The sequence below is a fragment of the Camelina sativa genome, chromosome 12 (assembly GCF_000633955.1).
Source record: "Camelina sativa cultivar DH55 chromosome 12, Cs, whole genome shotgun sequence".
Lineage (NCBI taxonomy): Eukaryota > Viridiplantae > Streptophyta > Magnoliopsida > Brassicales > Brassicaceae > Camelina > Camelina sativa.
In genome coordinates, this window is record NC_025696.1 from 15,395,351 (window position 1) to 15,415,063 (window position 19,713).

Sequence of the window (19,713 nt, forward strand, 5' to 3'; positions counted from 1 at the left end):
GGGGGGGGGGGGTATACTATGGGCTGTATACGGCTTGGGAGAAACGAGTCATGAGGTTGGAATTGGAAGTGGATTCAGAGATGATGGTGGATTTTTTAAAGCAAGGGATAGTTGATTCTCATCCTTTGTCGTTCCTAGTATGGTTGTGCCATGACTTTATTACAAGGGACTGAATAGTTTGTATTACTCATGTGCATAGGGAAGTTAATCGTCTGGCAGATAGATTAGCGAACTATGCGTCTTCTTTACCTCTTGGTTTTCATGTTATTGCATTGGTTCCACATGTCCTTGAGCCTGTATTGCGAGATGATGTTCATGATTTTCATGTCTATAAAATCAGTTAATGGCAAATTTTAACTAATGTGTTATCAACAATGATGGTTGAAAAAGTTAGTAAGTAGCTCAGCAACACAAATCCAGTCAGTATTTGTGTCTAATCCAACCTTTTTATGGAACAGACCACCTTCAAACCATTTAGCTTGCGTATATTGTAATGCATTAGCATGTTAACATACATTATATAAGCAATAAAGATGACAAAAAAAAATATTTTTTTTTGAACTTTCTAAAATTTTGATCAAATACAGTCGCATATCAACCATTATCCTACAATATTAATTGGGAAGTACAAATATGAAACTAACCTTAAAATGGGTAAAAAAATACATTCAATTGCTATTAGGAAAATTTAATTAAAATTAATTAATTAATTAATTATAACTAATTAAAAATAAAACGCGTTGACAGATCAAAAATAAAAAAATCTAGGAAAGTAAAAAAAATCTATTCAAATCAAAACTAATTTGTACTTGAAAAAAAAATTAACAACTAAATTTTTTTAAAAAGACAGATAATTATTAGTTAACAAAAAAAAGTATTGCTCTCTAATAAATTATAGACGAAAATTACTAAATATTTTTTTAAAAAATATAAACCAATCAGAATTTCAAAACTAAGATTTTGTATCCAAGTAGACAATAAAATTATTTTTAATAACTAGATTTCAAAGATTTCAAATTATGATTTTCCTATCTTTTTCTTTTATTTTATTTACAAATTGGTTGGAACTTTTATATAATACTTATGATTAATAAATATGCAGATTTTTTCTTGCGTATGTTGTGATTTGAATTTTTAAAAACGAAGATATATTACTCATTCTATGGAAAAAATGTTTGTCTTAATTTTCACATTGGCAGGTTGGTAAAACTAAACTTATATAGTTGATAAATTTTATTTGCTCACAATTATAATATTAAAATTAATACTTCATGTTTCACAAAATATTGATGCAAATAAAACAAACAAACAATATAAAATTTTAATATACATCAAAAATAAAATACTATAATATTCTAAAATAATTAGTATTCAAATAAACAAATATAGATTGACAGAACAATTCAAAATAAATATTATCTCAAAAAAATATATTTTTTTAAAAATATAATAATAATTTTAATTCTTATATTATACATTTTTAAAAAATATTGATCCGTGCTTTAAGCACGGGATATCTCCTAGTTTAAGAGTAAGACACAATGTAGTCTGGCGGCTAATACATTATAAATTTGATAATCTACCTAAATGTTGTATGCGTCTCTTCATTATTTCATTATATTTAGAAATATTTTCAAAATATTTTGCTGTGAAAATTAATGAATTCCTTCATAGATTTCTCATTGTGATCTTAACGGCTCAGATCTTTGAACACTCCTAATCCAACAGATGAAATCTTTGGACATCTAAATTTGGAGGTAGTACTAGATAATATCCCGCGCATATGCGCGGGTTGTTTGTATTAGTTATGTTAATTTATTTTAGTTTATGTAATAATAATAAAATTATGAGAATTTTCTGAAAATATTTTTTTAATAATTTTTTTATAATGGTATTTCTGAAATCCTACTATATTAATTGGGAAGTTCAAATATGAAACTAACCTTAAAATGGGTAAAAAATTACATTCAATTGCCATTAGGAAAATTTAATTAAGATTAATTAATTATAACTAATTAAAAATAAAACAAATTGACAGATCAAAAATAAATAAAAAATCTTGGAAAGTAAAAAAAAAAATCTATTCAAATCAAAACTAATTTGTACTTGAAAAAAAATTAACAGCTAATTTTTTTAAAAAGACAGATAATTATTAGTTAACAAAAAAAAGTATTGATTTCTCTAATAAATTATGGACGAAAATTATTAAATATTTTTTTAAAAAAATATAAACCAATCAGAATTTGAAAACTAAGATTTGTATCTAAGTAGACAATAAAATTATTTTTAATAACTAGATTTCAAAGATTTTATTAAGATTTCAAATTATGATTCTCCTATTTTTATTTTATTTTATTTACAAATTGGTTGGAACTTTTATATAATACTTATGATTAATAAATATGCAGATTTTTTCCTGCGTATGTTGTGATTTGAATTTTAAAAACGAAGATATATTACTCATTCTATAGAAAAAATGTTTGTCTTAATTTTCACATTGGCGGGTTGGTAAAACTAAACTTATATAGTTGATAAATTTATAAATTTTATTTGCTCACAATTATAATATTAAAATTACTACTTCATGTTTCACAAAATATTGATGCAAATAAAACAAACAAACAATATAAAATTGTAATATACATCAAAAATAAAATATTATAATATTCTAAAATAATTAGTACTAGGAGATACCCCGTGCTTTAAGCACGGGTCAACATTTTTTAAAAAATTTCTAATATAATAATAAAATTTATTGTTACATATTTTTAAAAATATTTTTTTTTGAGATAATATTTATTTTTCATTGTTCTATAAATCTATTAGTCTATTTTTTTATTAACTTATATTACAGTTTTATATTGTTTGTTTCTTGTATTTGATTCATTATTTTGTGAAATATAAAGTAGTAATTTTAATATTATAATTGTGAGCAAATAAAAACTATTAATTTATCATCTATATAAATTTAGTTTTACCATCCCGCCAATGTATAAATTAAAACATACATTTTTCATAGATTATTTAATATATTTTCGTTTTTTAAAAATTCAAATCACAACAAATGCAGAAAAATTATGTACTTTATTAATCATAAATATTATATAAAAATTCCAAACAATTTGTAAATAAAATAAAATAAAGATGATAGGAGAATCATATTTTGAAATTTTAACAAAATTTTCGAAATTTAGTTATTCAAAACAAAATTATCGTCAAAAAAAAAACAAATTATATTGTATATTTGGATATAAAATCTTAGTTTTTAAAATTCTGATTGGTTTATTTATTTTTTTTTTTAAATATTTAGTAATTTCGTCCATAATTTATTAGAGAGAGAAAATATATTTTTCTAGATTTTTTTATATTTTATCTGTGAGTGTTTTAAAAAAAAAAATTAATTATATTTATTTAATTAATTAATTAAGCTTAATTAAAAATTTCTAATGGTAATTGAATGTAATTTTTTACTCATTTTAAGGTTAGTTTTATATTTGTACTTCCCAATTAATATAGTAGGATTCAAATAAACATATATAGATTGACAGAACAATTCAAAATAAATATTATCTCAAAAAACAAAATTTTAAAAAAATATAATAATAATTTTAATTCTTATATTATATATTTTTTTTAAAATGTTGATCCGTGCTTTAAGCACGAGATATCTCCTAGTTAGTTGTTAAACACTATCTATATTTGCAAAAGTTGCTTGCACAATTAAATAAATTATTTTACCCATACAAAAAAAAAGTGACAAAGAAAGAAATCATGTTAGATATAAAGAGAGAAAAAGCTGCGATAATATATCAAATTAACAATATATATAAATAATCGAGAAACCTAATTACTCATCTTTGTAAAAACAACTAAATTTGCTAGATCTGAATACTAGTGAAAAAAACTTACAACTATAAATTGTTATTCACTCAACTAAATACATTTCTTGATCAAAAATTTACAATAAGACATTTATTTAGTTTTCTTTTTGTTTATATAATACATAATAGTAACTTAGAACCCAAATAGACAGCCTTTTGTAGACATTTTATACTAAGTGTAAAAGGTTTGAAACCATGAGAGAAAATTTTGGTCAGTTTTTTGTTTTGGTTAAAGTGAAGTGTCAAATGATTTTCTTTCAGCTTTTTTTTCCAAATGATTTTGCATTTTACAACGTTAGGAACGACTGATATCCGTCTTTTTCATCTTTTTTATTTGTTTGTACTTTGTACTAAGTAGAGATTGGGATTTGTAAACCCAAATGATATTAAAAATAAAACAGAAATCTCCAAGCAATCTGTATATATAATAGAATCTCATATCATCTTATTTTTCATCTTTGCGGTGCTAGTTAAAATTTATGAGGGTTTTTGAATCGGATCTATTAATAATAAGGTTATTAATAATAAGGTTTTTTCTTTTCTTATAAAAAAAATTAAATAAGCTTAATTTTATTTAAAAAAAGATTAAGTAAAGTTTTAACTTCTTTTGACGAATATAATTGTGATTAGCATAATTGAAAGATATGTTAGCGGCAATTAGGTGTTGATACATGTTAAAAATCCTTTATTTTCTCTAACCAATTAGAAAAAATTGTTGATTAATTTAGTATATCTAAAATGTTATCTAAACATGAAAATTTCCAGATTAGACATAAACTACTATATTTCTTATAATGTGATTGATGATTTGATGGCTTCCAAGTGGACTAAATTCGTACATACGATGGATTAATCGGTGAGTACTATATTTTCATTAAAAATAATAAATATCAAAAATTAGATACTCTATATATCTACAGTTTTCATGATTTACTAAATACTTTTAATTTACTCAGTCATAACTAACTATATTCTATCACATTTAATTTATTTTTTATTAAAGAAAAAATCTTTTATCCTATAAAATACAAGTCACTTGTCCAATCAAATTAAGCCACATCAGAATTTTTTTTTAAAAATTAAAGAAAACAAAAAAAAATAAATGTGCACAAAATCGTGTAAAAGTAGGAATGTAATTAGAAAACTATTATACCAAAACTAAAATCACAAATCCATCCATCATTCTAGATTATCCCTATTTTTTCTCATGTAAAAACCACCACGATTCAAAGATTAGCAATGAACAGAACTGGTCCATGGATGATGTGTGGGGATTTTAACGAGATTTTACGACCAGATGAGAAAAAGGGTGGTAGACAGAGAAGTACTGCAAGCTGCAGAAACTTCAATGATATGATTAGTTGTTGCAACATGAAGGATCTACGTTTCAAAGGAAACCAGTTCAGTTGGGTTGGTAGACGACAACAAGAAACGATTGAGTCTTGCTTGGATAGAGTGTTTATAAATTCAGATTGGCAAGCAATGTACCCGGCCTCTGAAACAGAATTTCTCCCTCTCGCTGGTTCAGATCATACACCAGTTATCATTGGCATTGCGGAGGTTTATTGCCCAAAGAGAGGTCAGTTTCATTATGACAAAAGATTCTCCACAAGTGATGAGTTTATTGCTTCTGTGAAAAAAGGGTGGAGTCTTGGAAACAGAGATAATCAAGGAGGTATACAAAACAAAATCCACCACTGTAGGCGGGAGATAGCTGCTTGGAAACGAAGAACAAAAACAAACTCTGCTGAGCGAATTAACTCACTCAAATACCGTCTTGATGCAGCAGAGAGATGCCCTCACACGCCTCTCTCTACAATCCACCGACTACGAAATGATCTGAATCAAGCTTATCGTTTGGAAGAACAGTATTGGAAACTGAAAAGCAGAAACACATGGCTTCAACTCGGAGACCGCAACACAAAATACTTTCACGCCTCTACAAAGACAAGAAAAGCTCGAAACAGAATAAAATCTATTATTGATGACCAAGGTATGGAACACTTTCGAGATGATGCTATTGGGAAAGTAGCTGAAGACTATTATGGCCGACTATACACAACATCACAACATACCGATCTTGGAGATATTATTGCTGGAATTGACTGCAAAGTAACAAGCGACATGAACAGAGATTTGTTGCTTCCGATAACTGATGAAGAAATAAAAACAGCAGTTTTCTCAATAGGGGCGGATCGAGCTCCAGGTTTTGATGGTTTTACGGCTGCCTTTTATCAACAATTCTGGGACCTGGTTGGTTCAGATGTGAGTTATATGGTGCGTCAATTTTTTGAAACAGGGGAACTTGATGAAAGAATCAATAAGACTCAGCTTTGTCTGATACCAAAAGTTACTGACTCGAAGAATATGGTTGATTTCCGACCAATAAGCCTCTGTACGGTACACTACAAGATAATCTCAAAAATATTGGTGATGCGGCTAAAGCGATGTCTAGGATCAGTTATTTCAGAGTACCAGGCAGCCTTTGTTCCAGGACGCAATATATCAGATAATGTTTTAGTGGCTCATGAACTATTACATGCTCTCAAAGCCAAGAAAGAATGTCAAAGCACATATCTCGCCATCAAAACCGATATTAGCAAAGCATATGACCGAGTGGAATGGAACTTCTTAGAGAAAGTCATGCTTCAACTGGGATTCGACTATCGGTGGGTAAACTGGATCATGGCCTGTGTTAGATCGGTATCCTATGAGATCCTTATCAATGGGTCACCATATGGAAATATACATCCAACAAGAGGTATACGCCAAGGTGACCCCCTCTCACCATATTTGTTCTTATTTTGTGCTGAGGTTCTGAGTCAAATGATACAGAAGGCTGAAGTTAATCGAGAGATCCATGGATTAAAGCTCAACAGGAATACACCCTCGATATCACACCTATTATTTGCAGATGACTCACTTTTCTTCTGTCGTTCAACACCTGAAGACTGTCAACATATGGCGAGACTTTTTCAGCAATATGAACATGCTTCAGGACAGAAAATCAACTTTGAGAAATCCTCTGAAATTTTTGGAATGAAGACACCAGAATGGAAAAGACAACGTCTACAACAGATTCTGGGTATTAATAGAGTGGGTGGTGGAGGCAAATACTTGGGTTTACCAGAGCAGTTTGGCAGGAAGAAGGTTGAACTATTTGAACATGTTGTGAAAAAGGTCAAAGAAAGAACAGTGGGATGGTCGACAAAATATCTATCCCAAGCGGGTAAGGAAATATTGATTAAAGCTGTGGCTCTAGCTTTTCCAGTCTACTCGATGAACTGTTTCATGTTGCCTTCTACTATATGTGATGAAATTACGAGTATTGTTTCTGCCTTTTGGTGGGGAAAAGAAAATGGAAGAAGAAAAATACCTTGGGTGGCATGGGACAGAATGACTCTCCCAAAGAAAGAAGGAGGCCTTGGTTTTAAAGACCTCCATAACTTCAACAGAGCACTACTTGCGAAACAGGCCTGGCGAATACTCATGAATCCAAATAGCCTACTCGCTCGCATCTATAAAGGTATGTACTATCCTAGAACTACCTTTATGAAATCAACTACAAGTCACTATACATCATACGGATGGAAATCTATCCAAGAAGGTAAAGCTCTACTATCTCAAGGCCTTCGTGTACGTCTTGGTAATGGCCGTAGTACAAGCATATGGGAAGACCCTTGGCTACCAACGCTACCACCACGTCCTGCAGCGGGTCCGGTTATTGATCCTCACATGAAAGTTGCAGACTTATGGAAGGAACACAGCAGAGAATGGGATCCGGTAACTTTTGAAGGTGTCCTCACACCTGAAGATCAACAAATAGCTTCAGAACTATATCTCTCACAGTATGCAGAGGAAGATACATATGAATGGGCCTATACAACAAACGCGCAGTATACAGTTCGATCGGGGTATTGGGTTGCAACTCATGTTGGTCTTTCTGACGAAGACATTATCCTCCCACCAATTGGCTCTACAGATTTAAAACAAGAGGTATGGAAAATTCAACTGCCTCCAAAAATAAAACACTTTCTTTGGAGAAGCTTATCTGGCGCCCTAGCAACAAATACACAACTTCGGACAAGATCAATACCAGCAGACCCGCTATGTCAAAGATGCTGTTTGGAAGATGAAACAATCAACCACCTCATTTTCACATGCCCGTACGCACAAACCATATGGCGGATGGTACAGAGTTACATTGGGAAACAACTATCTTTTACGAATGATTATGAGACCAACACGCGCTTGCTCATCAGTCTACAAAAGAGCTCATCCCTCAATCAACACCAAGTAGCTATCCCTATCTGGATGATGTGGCGAATATGGAAATCACGGAATGACTACATATTCCAAAAAATTAATCGCAGTGCTGCAAATGAAATAAAAAGGGGAATTGACGATGTTACTGAATGGATAGAGACAACACAGCTACAGCAACAAAGAACAGAGTTTCCTGGATCCCAAACAACCGAAGCAACACACTGAGAATTAACAATCGGGAATGGACTCCACCTCCCTCTGGTTGGATAAAATGTAACTTTGACAGTGGTTATGTTAATGGCCGACCTTATACAAGTACAGGCTGGATTATCCGAGATTCAACAGGACACGTTCTCTACTCAGGCTGTGCAAAACTACAATCCTCGACATCAGCTCTTCAAGCCGAAGCACTTGGCTTTCTCCATGCTCTACAAGTAACTTGGGCTTATGGACTCCAACATGTATGGTTCGAAAATGATAATCGAGAACTAGTGGATCTGATAAACAAGACCGGTGATCATTCAAAGATCGGTACTCTCCTATATGATATTCGCTATTGGATGTCAAAACACCCTACGTCATCTTTGGATCATATCAACAGAGAAGGAAATATTGCAGCAGATACCTTATGTCGTAAAGCTCCTTTAATAAATGGTCTGTATCAATACTTTACAGTACCACCAAGGTGGTTAATCCCATATTTGTATCAACATTAACAAGTTTAATAAAGTTCAGATGTTCAAAAAATAAAAAATAAAAAACCACCACGATTTTTAAAACCGTTCCAGATTCTTCTATATAATAAAATAAAACTCACAATGATAAACTGTAATAATCTTAACATGCTCTCCGTTGCCTCATCTTTTTTTTCTTCTATAATTATGATTCATCGATTCAAAGAAAAATCAGTTGCATTCGATATAGGTTTATCTCAGTTCCATCATCTCTATCTATATCTTTTCACTGAGTTATGGAAGCAAGTTTAATTATAACGTTCTTTTGATCATATTCTCATCGGCCATCGCTTGGGTATAGTTCTTTAGATATTGCCATTATACACATGAATCTTAAACCAGGTTTTAACAAGTCAAACTCATCAGAAAATTAGTATTCTTCGACTTGATAATTGGTCTTTTTTTGTCTACTTTGGTTTCATCAACTGAATGAAAATTTAGAGGGTTAATTAAGTTTTGTTTGTAATCTTAACCCACGTTATAATTGATACGAATTCAAATCCTTATTTGTTAACATGGAGTGCATGTGCATTGCTCTTAGATCAAGTGTCCATCACCTTTGTCACCTTTGTTTTGATATGGAATAATTAGTCTATCCAGAATAACACATATCTACTACTATCCCGCTCTAAACAGTAAAATAGTATATTTTATGCTTGGCCAGGTGTAGTTTTGTAAATTGTGATAAGAGGATTCAGAAGAATCAAATAATATTTTGAGGAGTAGTTAAGGGGAAGAAAAAAGTAACAATACAAAGAGAAAGCCGGATGTGATGATGGATGACTTAGATCAGTATTTAGTATTTACTATAGCAATTGCAACTTTGCAAGTAGTATATACTAGGATTGGTCCATTTTTTTATTTTTATTGTTTGTTATATAAATCTATAATCCCGTGCATTTTGAAGAAATTAATTCAAATATTTTGTAGTAAATTGAAATATGTCATTATAATTTCGAATCAATAAATTAGTTCATATATTTTCACTTTAGAGTTCTTATCGATGAGAGAAACAAAATCGAAAAAAATCCCGACCAAGTCGATGGTAGTGAAAGAGTATCAAAATCAAACAAATAATTGTTTGGGTAGAATTGATTAGAGAAAATATTATTGTTTCTAATATTTTGGAATAATGTTAAAATCTGTTAATTTTTTAAGAAAATTATCATTGAAGTAGAGATAATTTAGGGATAAAAATTCTCGATTAAAGATTTTATTTAATTAAATGCTTGATTTTTGGTAGATATATTTCCTTATACGTTTATTTCAGAATATATATCTATAATTAACTACTCTGATTAATTAAGGATTTAAAGCATGATCTGATTAGTGCAATCAGGTTTGTTTGTTTAAATTAAAATTGACCCGTTTTGAAAAAAAGAGGATGACACAAATTTGTTTTTCAAAAATGTTAAGATAGATCAAATTTTAAGTTATATTTATGTGTTAGTTTTGTTTAGTGTAAGATTATATAATTATATTTGACGGTAGATTATATGATTTAACCCGCAGTTTACTACAAAATAATTTGTTCTCTACATTATCATAACTTACTCAATTTAATATATCTAATATTCTAATATTGATAATGTTAGCAAAATATAGAAATGATAAATTATTGGTGTCACACCAAATTAATGGTAATTAAATTTATATTCGTATTGATCCAAATCTTTCGCACAATATAACTCATCATGTGATATTTTGCCTTTTAATTGTAAATATTCATTATATATTAAAATAATTCAAATATAAAATAATCTATATCCGAATATACTTGATTGGTTACAAAAATCCTAAAACAATTTTTAAAAAAATATATATATCCGTTTATAAAAATTCAAATCACATCATATGCTGAAAAAAAATCTAAAATTTTATTAACGTTATGTATTAAATAGTAATTCAAATAATTATTTATAAGATTAAATAAAGTGAAAGCAGAATTATATTTTAATCTAACATATTGCTTTAAATTAGGTAGATAGATTTTAGGAAATTTGAAATTAATATTATCAAATAAGGAAATGATTGTGTTTGGTTGTAAAGATTGTAGAGAATTTAGTTGTGACTTGTTTGGATACAAATAGAAAAAAAAAGATGACACAAAAATATACTCCAAAAATGTTAAGATAGATATATAGTATTTTATAAAACATTAATTATATTAGAAAGATAAAAATTCCTGTTCGAAGTCGGGGTTAATACTAGTAAACTAAGAGCAAGTTTATCGGTAGTATGTTAGTAGGGGGGTTATTAAATTTTATATGAATTAATTGTGTGTTTTTTTAAATATAATAACCCATGATCTCTTAGATAAAATTTTCTTATTTATTGGTAGGTTGTTATTTTGGGTCTCTTATTTTTGAAAATATTGTTTTTTAAAATTTTTAAATTTTAATTAGAATAGAAGTGGTATAAATGTGTAAACATTTAAGATTTTATAAAATTAGAAAATAATGCATTTTAATTAATTTTCAAACATACACAATATAATAAAAACATTAATACATATTACAACAGAAATGCAATTTATAAATGGAGAGAATGATTAATTTTAATACTGATTTGCTCCAAATTTTGCCCAAATATTCTCAACCAAATCATGTTGCAAGCATTTATTTTTTTCACTCCTTTCGTTAAAGCTTCAGAAGAATGGATTTTCCTCATAAGAAAACGGGTTTTTGTGCTATTTTAATGAATGAAATATGACTACATCACGCAGTCATTAAAGCCTCATATTATCAACCGTGTCGATTGATCTAACTCACACTCAAGTCCGTGTTGTAAGTTGTAACTAATCATCTCTTAAACCATCATTTCATTCTTATGTTTCCGTCATTACTCATAATAGAACTCAAGTTGGGATTATTCTCCAATCTCCATGAAAAAGAAGCATTTACATAACATGAAAAGATCAACAATAACACTATCATCCATGGGACTGATGATCATAACAAAACAACAGTTATAAAACTGAAGCAGAGCGATGTGGTTTATTCAAAGTTCCAACTGGCTCTGCATCTCCAATATAGTCTTAGCCGACTTTTGCAGCTTCTCAGACTCATCATCAGTCATATGCACATTGGTCACAGCGACCACACCATTGCGTCCAAGCAAAGCCGGGAGGCTGAGGAAGACATCACCCCCATCGACACCATAAAAGCCACGAGCAAGAACCGTGACAGGATGTATCTTGCGCTGGTCACGGAGAATAGTGCGAGCTAGATTAGCAACAGAATAACCAATGGCCCAAGAAGTGTAACCCTTGAGTCCAATGACTTCATAGGCGCTACCAACTACGCTTTGGTGGATGCTCTCCTACAATAAATGCCTACACAAAACCAACTGATCGTCTCAAGTCTCAACAATACATTATGAGCTATTATCACCTGATCAGTGATCACTCCAGTATAAAACCACTAAAGCATAGGTTTTTATCATACAAAATCACTTCTTAATCAGTATTTACCAAAAAGCACAAACCTTTTATCAATCATCTAATCCCAATTGAAACTAAAAGAAAATATAAAATTGAAGCTCCAACACAAAACTGACCTGTACGTCCTGAGCATTAACGTCGAGATGATCTGCGATTAAGAATCTAAACCGAGAAGAATCGAGGTTAGTACCAGATCCAAGCACCCGATTCACCGGGAAACCAGAGAGCTTCCAAGCAACGTAAGTCAAAACATCAACAGGATTAGAGACAATGATCAAGATAGAGTCAGGGGAAGCTTTAGCGAGTGGAGGGATGATATGGCGAGAGCAACGGATCACATGGTTCTCAAGAACCCTAATCCTTTAAACCATCACTTATCAATCGGATAATACTACAACCAACCCACCATAAACTAAACACAAACATTACAAATCGAGACTTTGATCGGGAGAAAGAGAGACTTTGATCTGCAGATCTTTCTTTAGATCGAGACTTTGAACGGGAGAGAAAGAGAGAAGTTTATCGGGAGAGAAAGAGAGAAAGAGAGAAAATTAATCTCGTTTGTCGGCAAAAAAAATTTTTTTTTCCCTTTTCTATTATTCTGTTGGCCAACGAAAATTTGACACGTTGCAGTCTCTTATGAACGATTTCGGGTTATAATATAAGAGAGTCTCTTCTTAATTTTCTTTTCTTTTGATTTAATTTTAACCCACCAAAAATCTATAAACTCCCCTTACAACCCCCGATAAACATGCCCTAATACACTAAACTAATGAATTCAGACCACAAGATGTGTTAGTTAGATCCCCTGTTTTAAAAATCGGGCTAGGCGGCCGAGGAATCGCCGGTTACACGCTAGGCACCTTTCTGCCGCCGCGATTTCAACCCAATCGGCCAAAAAATCGGGAATCGGAAAAAAAAAAATTTTTTTAAGGATTTTGATGTTCTAACTATGATTTTTGTTGTAGATCTATCATATAAGGGCTAAAACTACACGAATAACAAAGTTGAATGACGAATAATTGGAAAGAAAATGAAACCCAACTTAAATTAGGGTTTTCAGAGGTTTTCAGATCGATATCGAAGAGGAAGAAGATGAGGACATTTTCGTAAATTTGTATTCATTAAAGAAAAATAAAAAAAAAAATCCCAAAAAGAGGTTTTGCGGCTCGAACCCGTAGACCCTGGATTTTAGGTTCAACTGCAAACCACTGCACCACCAATGAGCCCTAGCAATATGTTACAATTTTAATATATTATAGATATATATAGATAAAACCCCTAAAACTAGTCTTCGATTAATTTCCGATTTAAATCCGATTTTCCGATTAATCGCTAGGCCCTCTCTCACCGTCCGACTAACGCCTAGCGATTTCTAAAACAGGGGTTAGATCTAACAAAACGAGAACCACTGTATCATTTGAAGTATGTCTTTCTTCCCCCACTCGACAACCACATGCAGAATGCGATTAGAAAGGGATGGTGCGTCAAAATGGCAAAAACTTGATCTAATACAGAATGCAATTATTCTCATCGTTTGAAGAATGACAAAATAGAAACCTATGAGTTCTAATCACACAAGATAAGTATTGGAACTTCCTCGTCTATAAAATATGCACTTATACAATTGTACCATAAATATTTTTCACAATTTTAATTTTCCGTATAATGAATAGACCTTTAATGAAATTTAGAGTATGAAAGAGATTAAAGAGTTAAAAAGAAAAAAAAAAACGATGGAGTAAACAAGTATTTAAACATAGTCGATGTTGTACATTTATAATATAAAAATATTTCTTGTATATAAAAAATGTCTTTAACCTACGAAATCATTTTTATTATTTATTTACTCATTTATTTAAAATGAAAAATATAAATTTTCTTTTTTTTTGTAGGAAAAATATAACATTTGTATTATAGCTATATATAATTTTTGTTTTTAAATTAAATTAATATATGTATTCTACTGTATAATTAAACATTATTTATTGGGCCAATATCGTTTTGAGTACCCCTGGTTGTATGGGCTTTTAGTATGTGGCATCGTTCTTTGATGGTGGGATTCGTATCTTGGAGCCGGAGAATTGCTCTGAGTTTCTTCTGCAAAATTCGATCGCGAGGGAAACAGTAAAGTGACGAGAGACATACGTAAATGGCGACCGTAGACGAAGGTTATTCATCTAAGAAATGGCTTCCACTTGAAGCTAATCCAGATGTTATGAATCAGGTATTGCTTCACTCTTTAATTCCTCAAAAGTATTGGTCGATTCTCGTCTCCGATCACCGGAAGAAATGGTTTCAGATTAGTAGGGTTTTTTTTTTTAATAGTGATTGTGCGTATTGCTCTGTACAGTATCTTTGGGGACTTGGTCTTGCTCCAGATGAAGCAGAGTGCAATGATGTGTTTGGGTTAGACGACGAACTTCTTGAGATGGTTCCAAAACCTGTTCTTGCTGTTCTCCTTCTTTACCCCATTACCAAAAAGGTCTCTTCTTTGTAACAATCCATCATCTATGATTCTGATCATTTCTGCTTGTATTGATTGGGGAAAAAAAATCCCATCTTTATTTTGCTATGTAGTGTGAAGAAGAGAGAATCCAGCAAGACAAAGAAATCAGGGCAAAGGTGAGTTCTTTTTTTTTTTATCTGATTTGTTGTCAAAAAGGAACCCTTGTCTCGGTAGTTAAGTCTCGTTCATGGGTTGTTGTGTTGATGTATGACAGGTGCATAGTGACAAAGTCTACTTTATGAAACAAACCGTGGATAATGCTTGTGGAACCATTGGTCTTCTTCATGCTGTTGGGAATATTACCTCCGAAATCAAACTCTGTGAGTTAGTTAGTTCAGGCTTTCTTTGTGCTTCTTCTTTAATCTAAGGATATGAGTCCTTATGGGTTATCACTTTCTCCTTTCTAATCTTTAGCTGAGGGATCGTTCTTGGATAGATTCTTCAAATTCACTGCCAATATGACTCCTATAGAGGTGTATCTCTATCTTGTCTTTCTCCTATATTTATATTTGATCTTCCTTAGTGTGTTTGCTTCGTGTCTAATGTGTCCATGGGAACTCTGATAGCGTGCAAGGTTTCTTGAGAATGATAGTCAAATAGAAGATGCTCATTCTGTTGCTGTTACCGCTGGTGATACACCGGTAACTTCTCACCTCCCACTGATGCTAATGTATCTGTAACTTGGTCCTTTGGATCTTACATTGGTTGTTTTTTACTTTCCCCATCTTCAGGCTCCAGATGATGTGGACACGCATTTCATCTGTTTAGCTTGTGTAGATGGTAACAAATTTCTATATCAATACCAAAATGAAAATACTGAAATCAAACTCACTTCCAAGTTGGCACTAAATTGTGACACTCTGTCTGTTACCATATAATGCAGGTGAGCTCTATGAACTTGATGGAGATAGGGCAGGTCCAGTTTCACATGGGGCTTCCTCTCCAGCTACCTTGTTGCAGGTACTGTAACCCTCAAGGGCGGATCTACGTATGGTGAATACGGGGCAGTTGCCCCCGTCAAATTTTGTAATTTCCTTATACATTTCTAAGAGTTTAATGGATTGCCCCCCTTAAAAATATGATTTCTGCCCCCATTAAGAGAATCACTTCTCAAAACTGAAAGTTATTTGCCATTTTGTTTCTTTTTTTTCACACATAACATACAATGAGTTTTCATTCAGTATAATTTTTGTAGGTTCTCCTTTTCTAAATTAATTTTGGTAGATAAAAAATTATTATATTATTTAGCATATATTATAGAAATTTTTTTTGCCCCCGGTAAAATAAATGGCTAGATCCGCCACTGGTAACCCTTCACTCTTTTAAGCTTAGGAGTTATCTAAGTACTATAAACCCTTCACTCTTTAAGCTTAGAGTTATCAAAATGGGGAAAGAATCCAGGAAATGCAATGGTTGTGTATTATTAGACAATATACCTGTATATACTTGAATAGCTTTGATGTTAAATATCTTGGGTGATATTATACTTGCAGGACGCAGCAAAAGTGATAAAGAAGATAATCGAGAAGAATCCGGATTCTCTCAACTTCAATGTGATAGCCATCTCTAAGAAAGCCTGAGAGACTCTTCTCAAGAACCAAAGCTCCTAAGTCTTGTTTCTGAGTTGATGACTTTCTCCGGTTCTCTCTTTTTGTACATTCTGACTGTTCTGTTCTTGTTTCCGAATATTGTGCGTGTGCGGTTGACAATCATGGCCATATTTGTAGATCAATCGAATCATACTGACTTTAAAATTCATATCTTGTATTTCCATGGATAACTCACGCAATAAGGCCTAGATCACCGTCGTGCTTTACTCTTTGTGATCATAGTTTTACCACCTGACTGTGTTTTTTGCATGAGTGCTCGAAACCAATTAAATCAAATGAGTCTTGGCCGCGTGTATAACTCGTGTCTATAGGATTGCAAATATCAAAATGGGCCAGGCCCGTTAATAGCACTATATGGGCTTGATTCTGGAATGATCTATAAGGGATTCGTACTTTGGAGGCGAGAAAGTGTTGGTTTTATTTCTTCTAATAGAAAGATTGATTTCTCTTCTGCTGCAAAATTCGATCGTAAGAGACGAGAAAGATCCGAAGATGGCGACCGCAGTCGAGGGTTCTTCAACTAAGAGATGGCTTCCACTTGAAGCTAACCCAGATGTTATGAATCAGGTATTGCCTTTACTCTCCCAATTTTTCCCTTCTAGTTCCGCTAGATACTCCACCGATCACCGGAATTTCGCAAAATTGGGGAAGAATCATCTTAGGTTATTTTTTAGTGATTCCTTAATCGTATCGGGTTATGTACAGTTTCTATGGGGACTTGGTCTAGTCCCAGATGAAGCAGAGTGCAATGATGTGTTTGGCTTAGACGATGAACTTCTTGAGATGGTTCCAAAGCCTGTTCTTGCTGTTCTCTTCCTTTACCCCATCACCAAAAAGGTCTCTCTCTCTCTCTCTCTATTTCAAATTTGAAATCCATCTTTGATTCTTTAGAATTTTTGAAACCTTGTTGTGATCTTTGCTCTGTAGAGTGAAGAAGAGAGAATCGAGCAAGACAAGGAGATCAAGGAAAAGGTGAGTTTGTTTTTACATGAGAAGGAACCTTTGTTTCTGTTAATCAACTTCTCTCATTCTGTGGTTCTTTTGTTGGATGAATGAATTGATTAGGCGCATAGTGATAAAGTCTACTTCATGAAACAAACTGTGGGTAATGCTTGTGGAACCATTGGTCTTCTTCATGCTATTGGGAACATTACCTCTGAAATCAAAATCTGTGAGTTGTGTTCAAACGTTATTATATGTGCTTTTCTTCTTTAATCTGAGGATATTAATCCATAACTTTCTCCTTTTTGCTTTTTCTTTTAGCCGAGGGATCCTTCCTGGATAAATTCTTCAAATCCACTGCCAACATGACTCCTATGGAGGTGTGCTTTGTTATCTTCCTCTCTCTATCTCACTAAAATTCTGAGTGTTTTGTTTGCTTCGTGTCTAATGTGTTTCTGGATACTTTGATAGCGTGCAAGGTATCTTGAGAATGACAGTCAAATAGAAGATGCTCATTCTGTAGCTGTTACAGCTGGTGATACACCGGTAAGTTCTAACCTCCCGTTGATGCTAATGTATATGTAAGTTTGTAACTCGTTTACATTACTATTTTTCCATCTTCAGGCTTCAGACGGCGTAGACACGCATTTCATCTGTTTAGCTTGTGTAGAAGGTAACAGATTCGGACATCAACAACCAAATTGAGAATTGTGAAGTCAAACTCACTTCTTAATTGGGAATAATTTATGGAACTCCTCCGTTCATTCTACCATACAATGCAGGTGAACTCTATGAACTTGATGGAAGAAAGGCAGGACCAATTTCACACGGTGCTTCCTCTCCAGCTACCCTATTGAAGGTACTATAAAACTCTTGAATCTTTGGAACGTATAATGGTAACTCTTATAGACAAACTGGTAACATTTGCACATGTTTGATGTATATATCTTGGGTGATAATAAAATTCGCAGGACGCTACGAAAGTGATAAAGAGTATGATTGAGAAGAATCCGGGTTCACTCAACTTCAATGTGATAGCCATCTCGAAGAGAACCTGAGGCTCTTTTTAAGAAACCAAAGGTCCTTCTTAGTCTTGTTTTTGAGTTTGTGACGTATTGACCCAGACAGTTTTTTATATCTTCGGTTTCTGTTTTTCTACATTCTGAACAATTTTACAGTTGATGATCATGGTTTAGACTTTAGATCAGTATAATACTATATCCATGCGTTTTACCATTTACAGAAATTTGTATCAAACAAGAGGAAAAAAAATCTTAAATTAAAAAGGTACTTGATTGTTGATATCAGAAACAACAACTAGAAATTTGATTTTAAAAAACAAGATCTGGGCATACTTTCGGTGCAAATCAACGATAATTAAGAAGAACAAGCAAACTGGATTTTTTCTATAGATTTTCTGTGTTTAATCGTGGAAAGTTACATGTCTCGAACACTTCACAAAAGCTGAATATTTAAACAGAAATCTTCAAGACTCTTACTGAATCTCCTCTTGTAATCTCGCCCGCCTCCTCTTGTAATCTCGCCCGCCATCCTAACTACGAAATCTCGACCTCATTTATGGGTTGACTTCGTCCTCCAGCTCGAGCTCTCTTCCTGGGCCTTTGTCAGGCCCACTTACCGGATTGAAGTTTGCTTTTTAGCGGGCTTATCGATTGGGCCTCTAACTCGCGAAACCCAACACCAACACTGATGATGAAAAAAGAAATAAATCAGAATAATATATATTATCCTGAAATATTTCCTCATAAAACTGAAAGCAATTTATCTTATTCTAACATTTTATTTATTTTTATTCTTTTGGTCAACATTTTAACATTTATTAGTTTCCATGATTCATGGATTTACATTGCCTTATTCTTCTCATACTAATAAGCATTAGAGAAAGAAATTGAAACTACTTTAATTCTTTGAATAGACCTCAATCTTATTGACACCTTCCAACATATTTGGTACCATATATAACATTGGAGATCTTACAATTTGGAATGGATTAAGTTCAGAATAGATACATAGACGAAAAAGTGATTAACATGTATCTTCAATACTCAACGATCTTGGCCCTATTCCTCTTGTATCTTGCGGCAACAACTCATGTACGTAACTCTAAATCATTACTAGCAAAAACAATCGAATTTATAATATCATCTTGATTCAAAATCAATCTGATTAAAATCTCGATTTCATTTTTTTTTGTTTTTGTCACGTATCTAGGCAAAGGATGATCAGTTTTTTGAGTGTGTCGACATCTACAAACAACCCTCATTGCAACATCCTTTACTAAAACACCACAAACTCCCGGTAATTCTTT

At 32.3% G+C, this 19,713-nt stretch overlaps 4 protein-coding genes across 4 annotated transcripts; 3 read left to right on the forward strand and 1 right to left on the reverse strand.

The window, feature by feature from the left end:
• LOC109127954 lies at window positions 5,121-6,222 on the forward strand. The gene is made up of 2 exons (XM_019233573.1): window positions 5,121-5,993; window positions 6,181-6,222. The coding sequence occupies exons 1-2, from the start codon at window positions 5,121-5,123 to the stop codon at window positions 6,220-6,222; spliced, it is 915 nt and encodes a 304-aa protein (XP_019089118.1).
• Window positions 11,882-12,685, reverse strand: LOC104731814 (L-lactate dehydrogenase A-like; the record flags this gene model as incomplete). Its single annotated transcript, XM_019233574.1, has 3 exons — window positions 11,882-12,148; window positions 12,220-12,273; window positions 12,440-12,685. Coding segments are annotated over 3 exons (567 nt in total), but the record flags the coding sequence as incomplete, so codon positions are not given.
• LOC104731815 (ubiquitin carboxyl-terminal hydrolase 3) lies at window positions 14,354-16,672 on the forward strand. The gene is made up of 9 exons (XM_010451300.2): window positions 14,354-14,550; window positions 14,677-14,808; window positions 14,904-14,948; window positions 15,047-15,152; window positions 15,247-15,305; window positions 15,399-15,473; window positions 15,564-15,612; window positions 15,716-15,792; window positions 16,326-16,672. The coding sequence occupies exons 1-9, from the start codon at window positions 14,476-14,478 to the stop codon at window positions 16,410-16,412; spliced, it is 705 nt and encodes a 234-aa protein (XP_010449602.1). The 5' UTR covers window positions 14,354-14,475; the 3' UTR covers window positions 16,413-16,672.
• Window positions 16,850-18,674, forward strand: LOC104731816 (ubiquitin carboxyl-terminal hydrolase 3). The gene is made up of 9 exons (XM_010451301.2): window positions 16,850-17,009; window positions 17,148-17,279; window positions 17,370-17,414; window positions 17,508-17,613; window positions 17,706-17,764; window positions 17,856-17,930; window positions 18,009-18,057; window positions 18,167-18,243; window positions 18,356-18,674. The coding sequence occupies exons 1-9, from the start codon at window positions 16,935-16,937 to the stop codon at window positions 18,440-18,442; spliced, it is 705 nt and encodes a 234-aa protein (XP_010449603.1). The 5' UTR covers window positions 16,850-16,934; the 3' UTR covers window positions 18,443-18,674.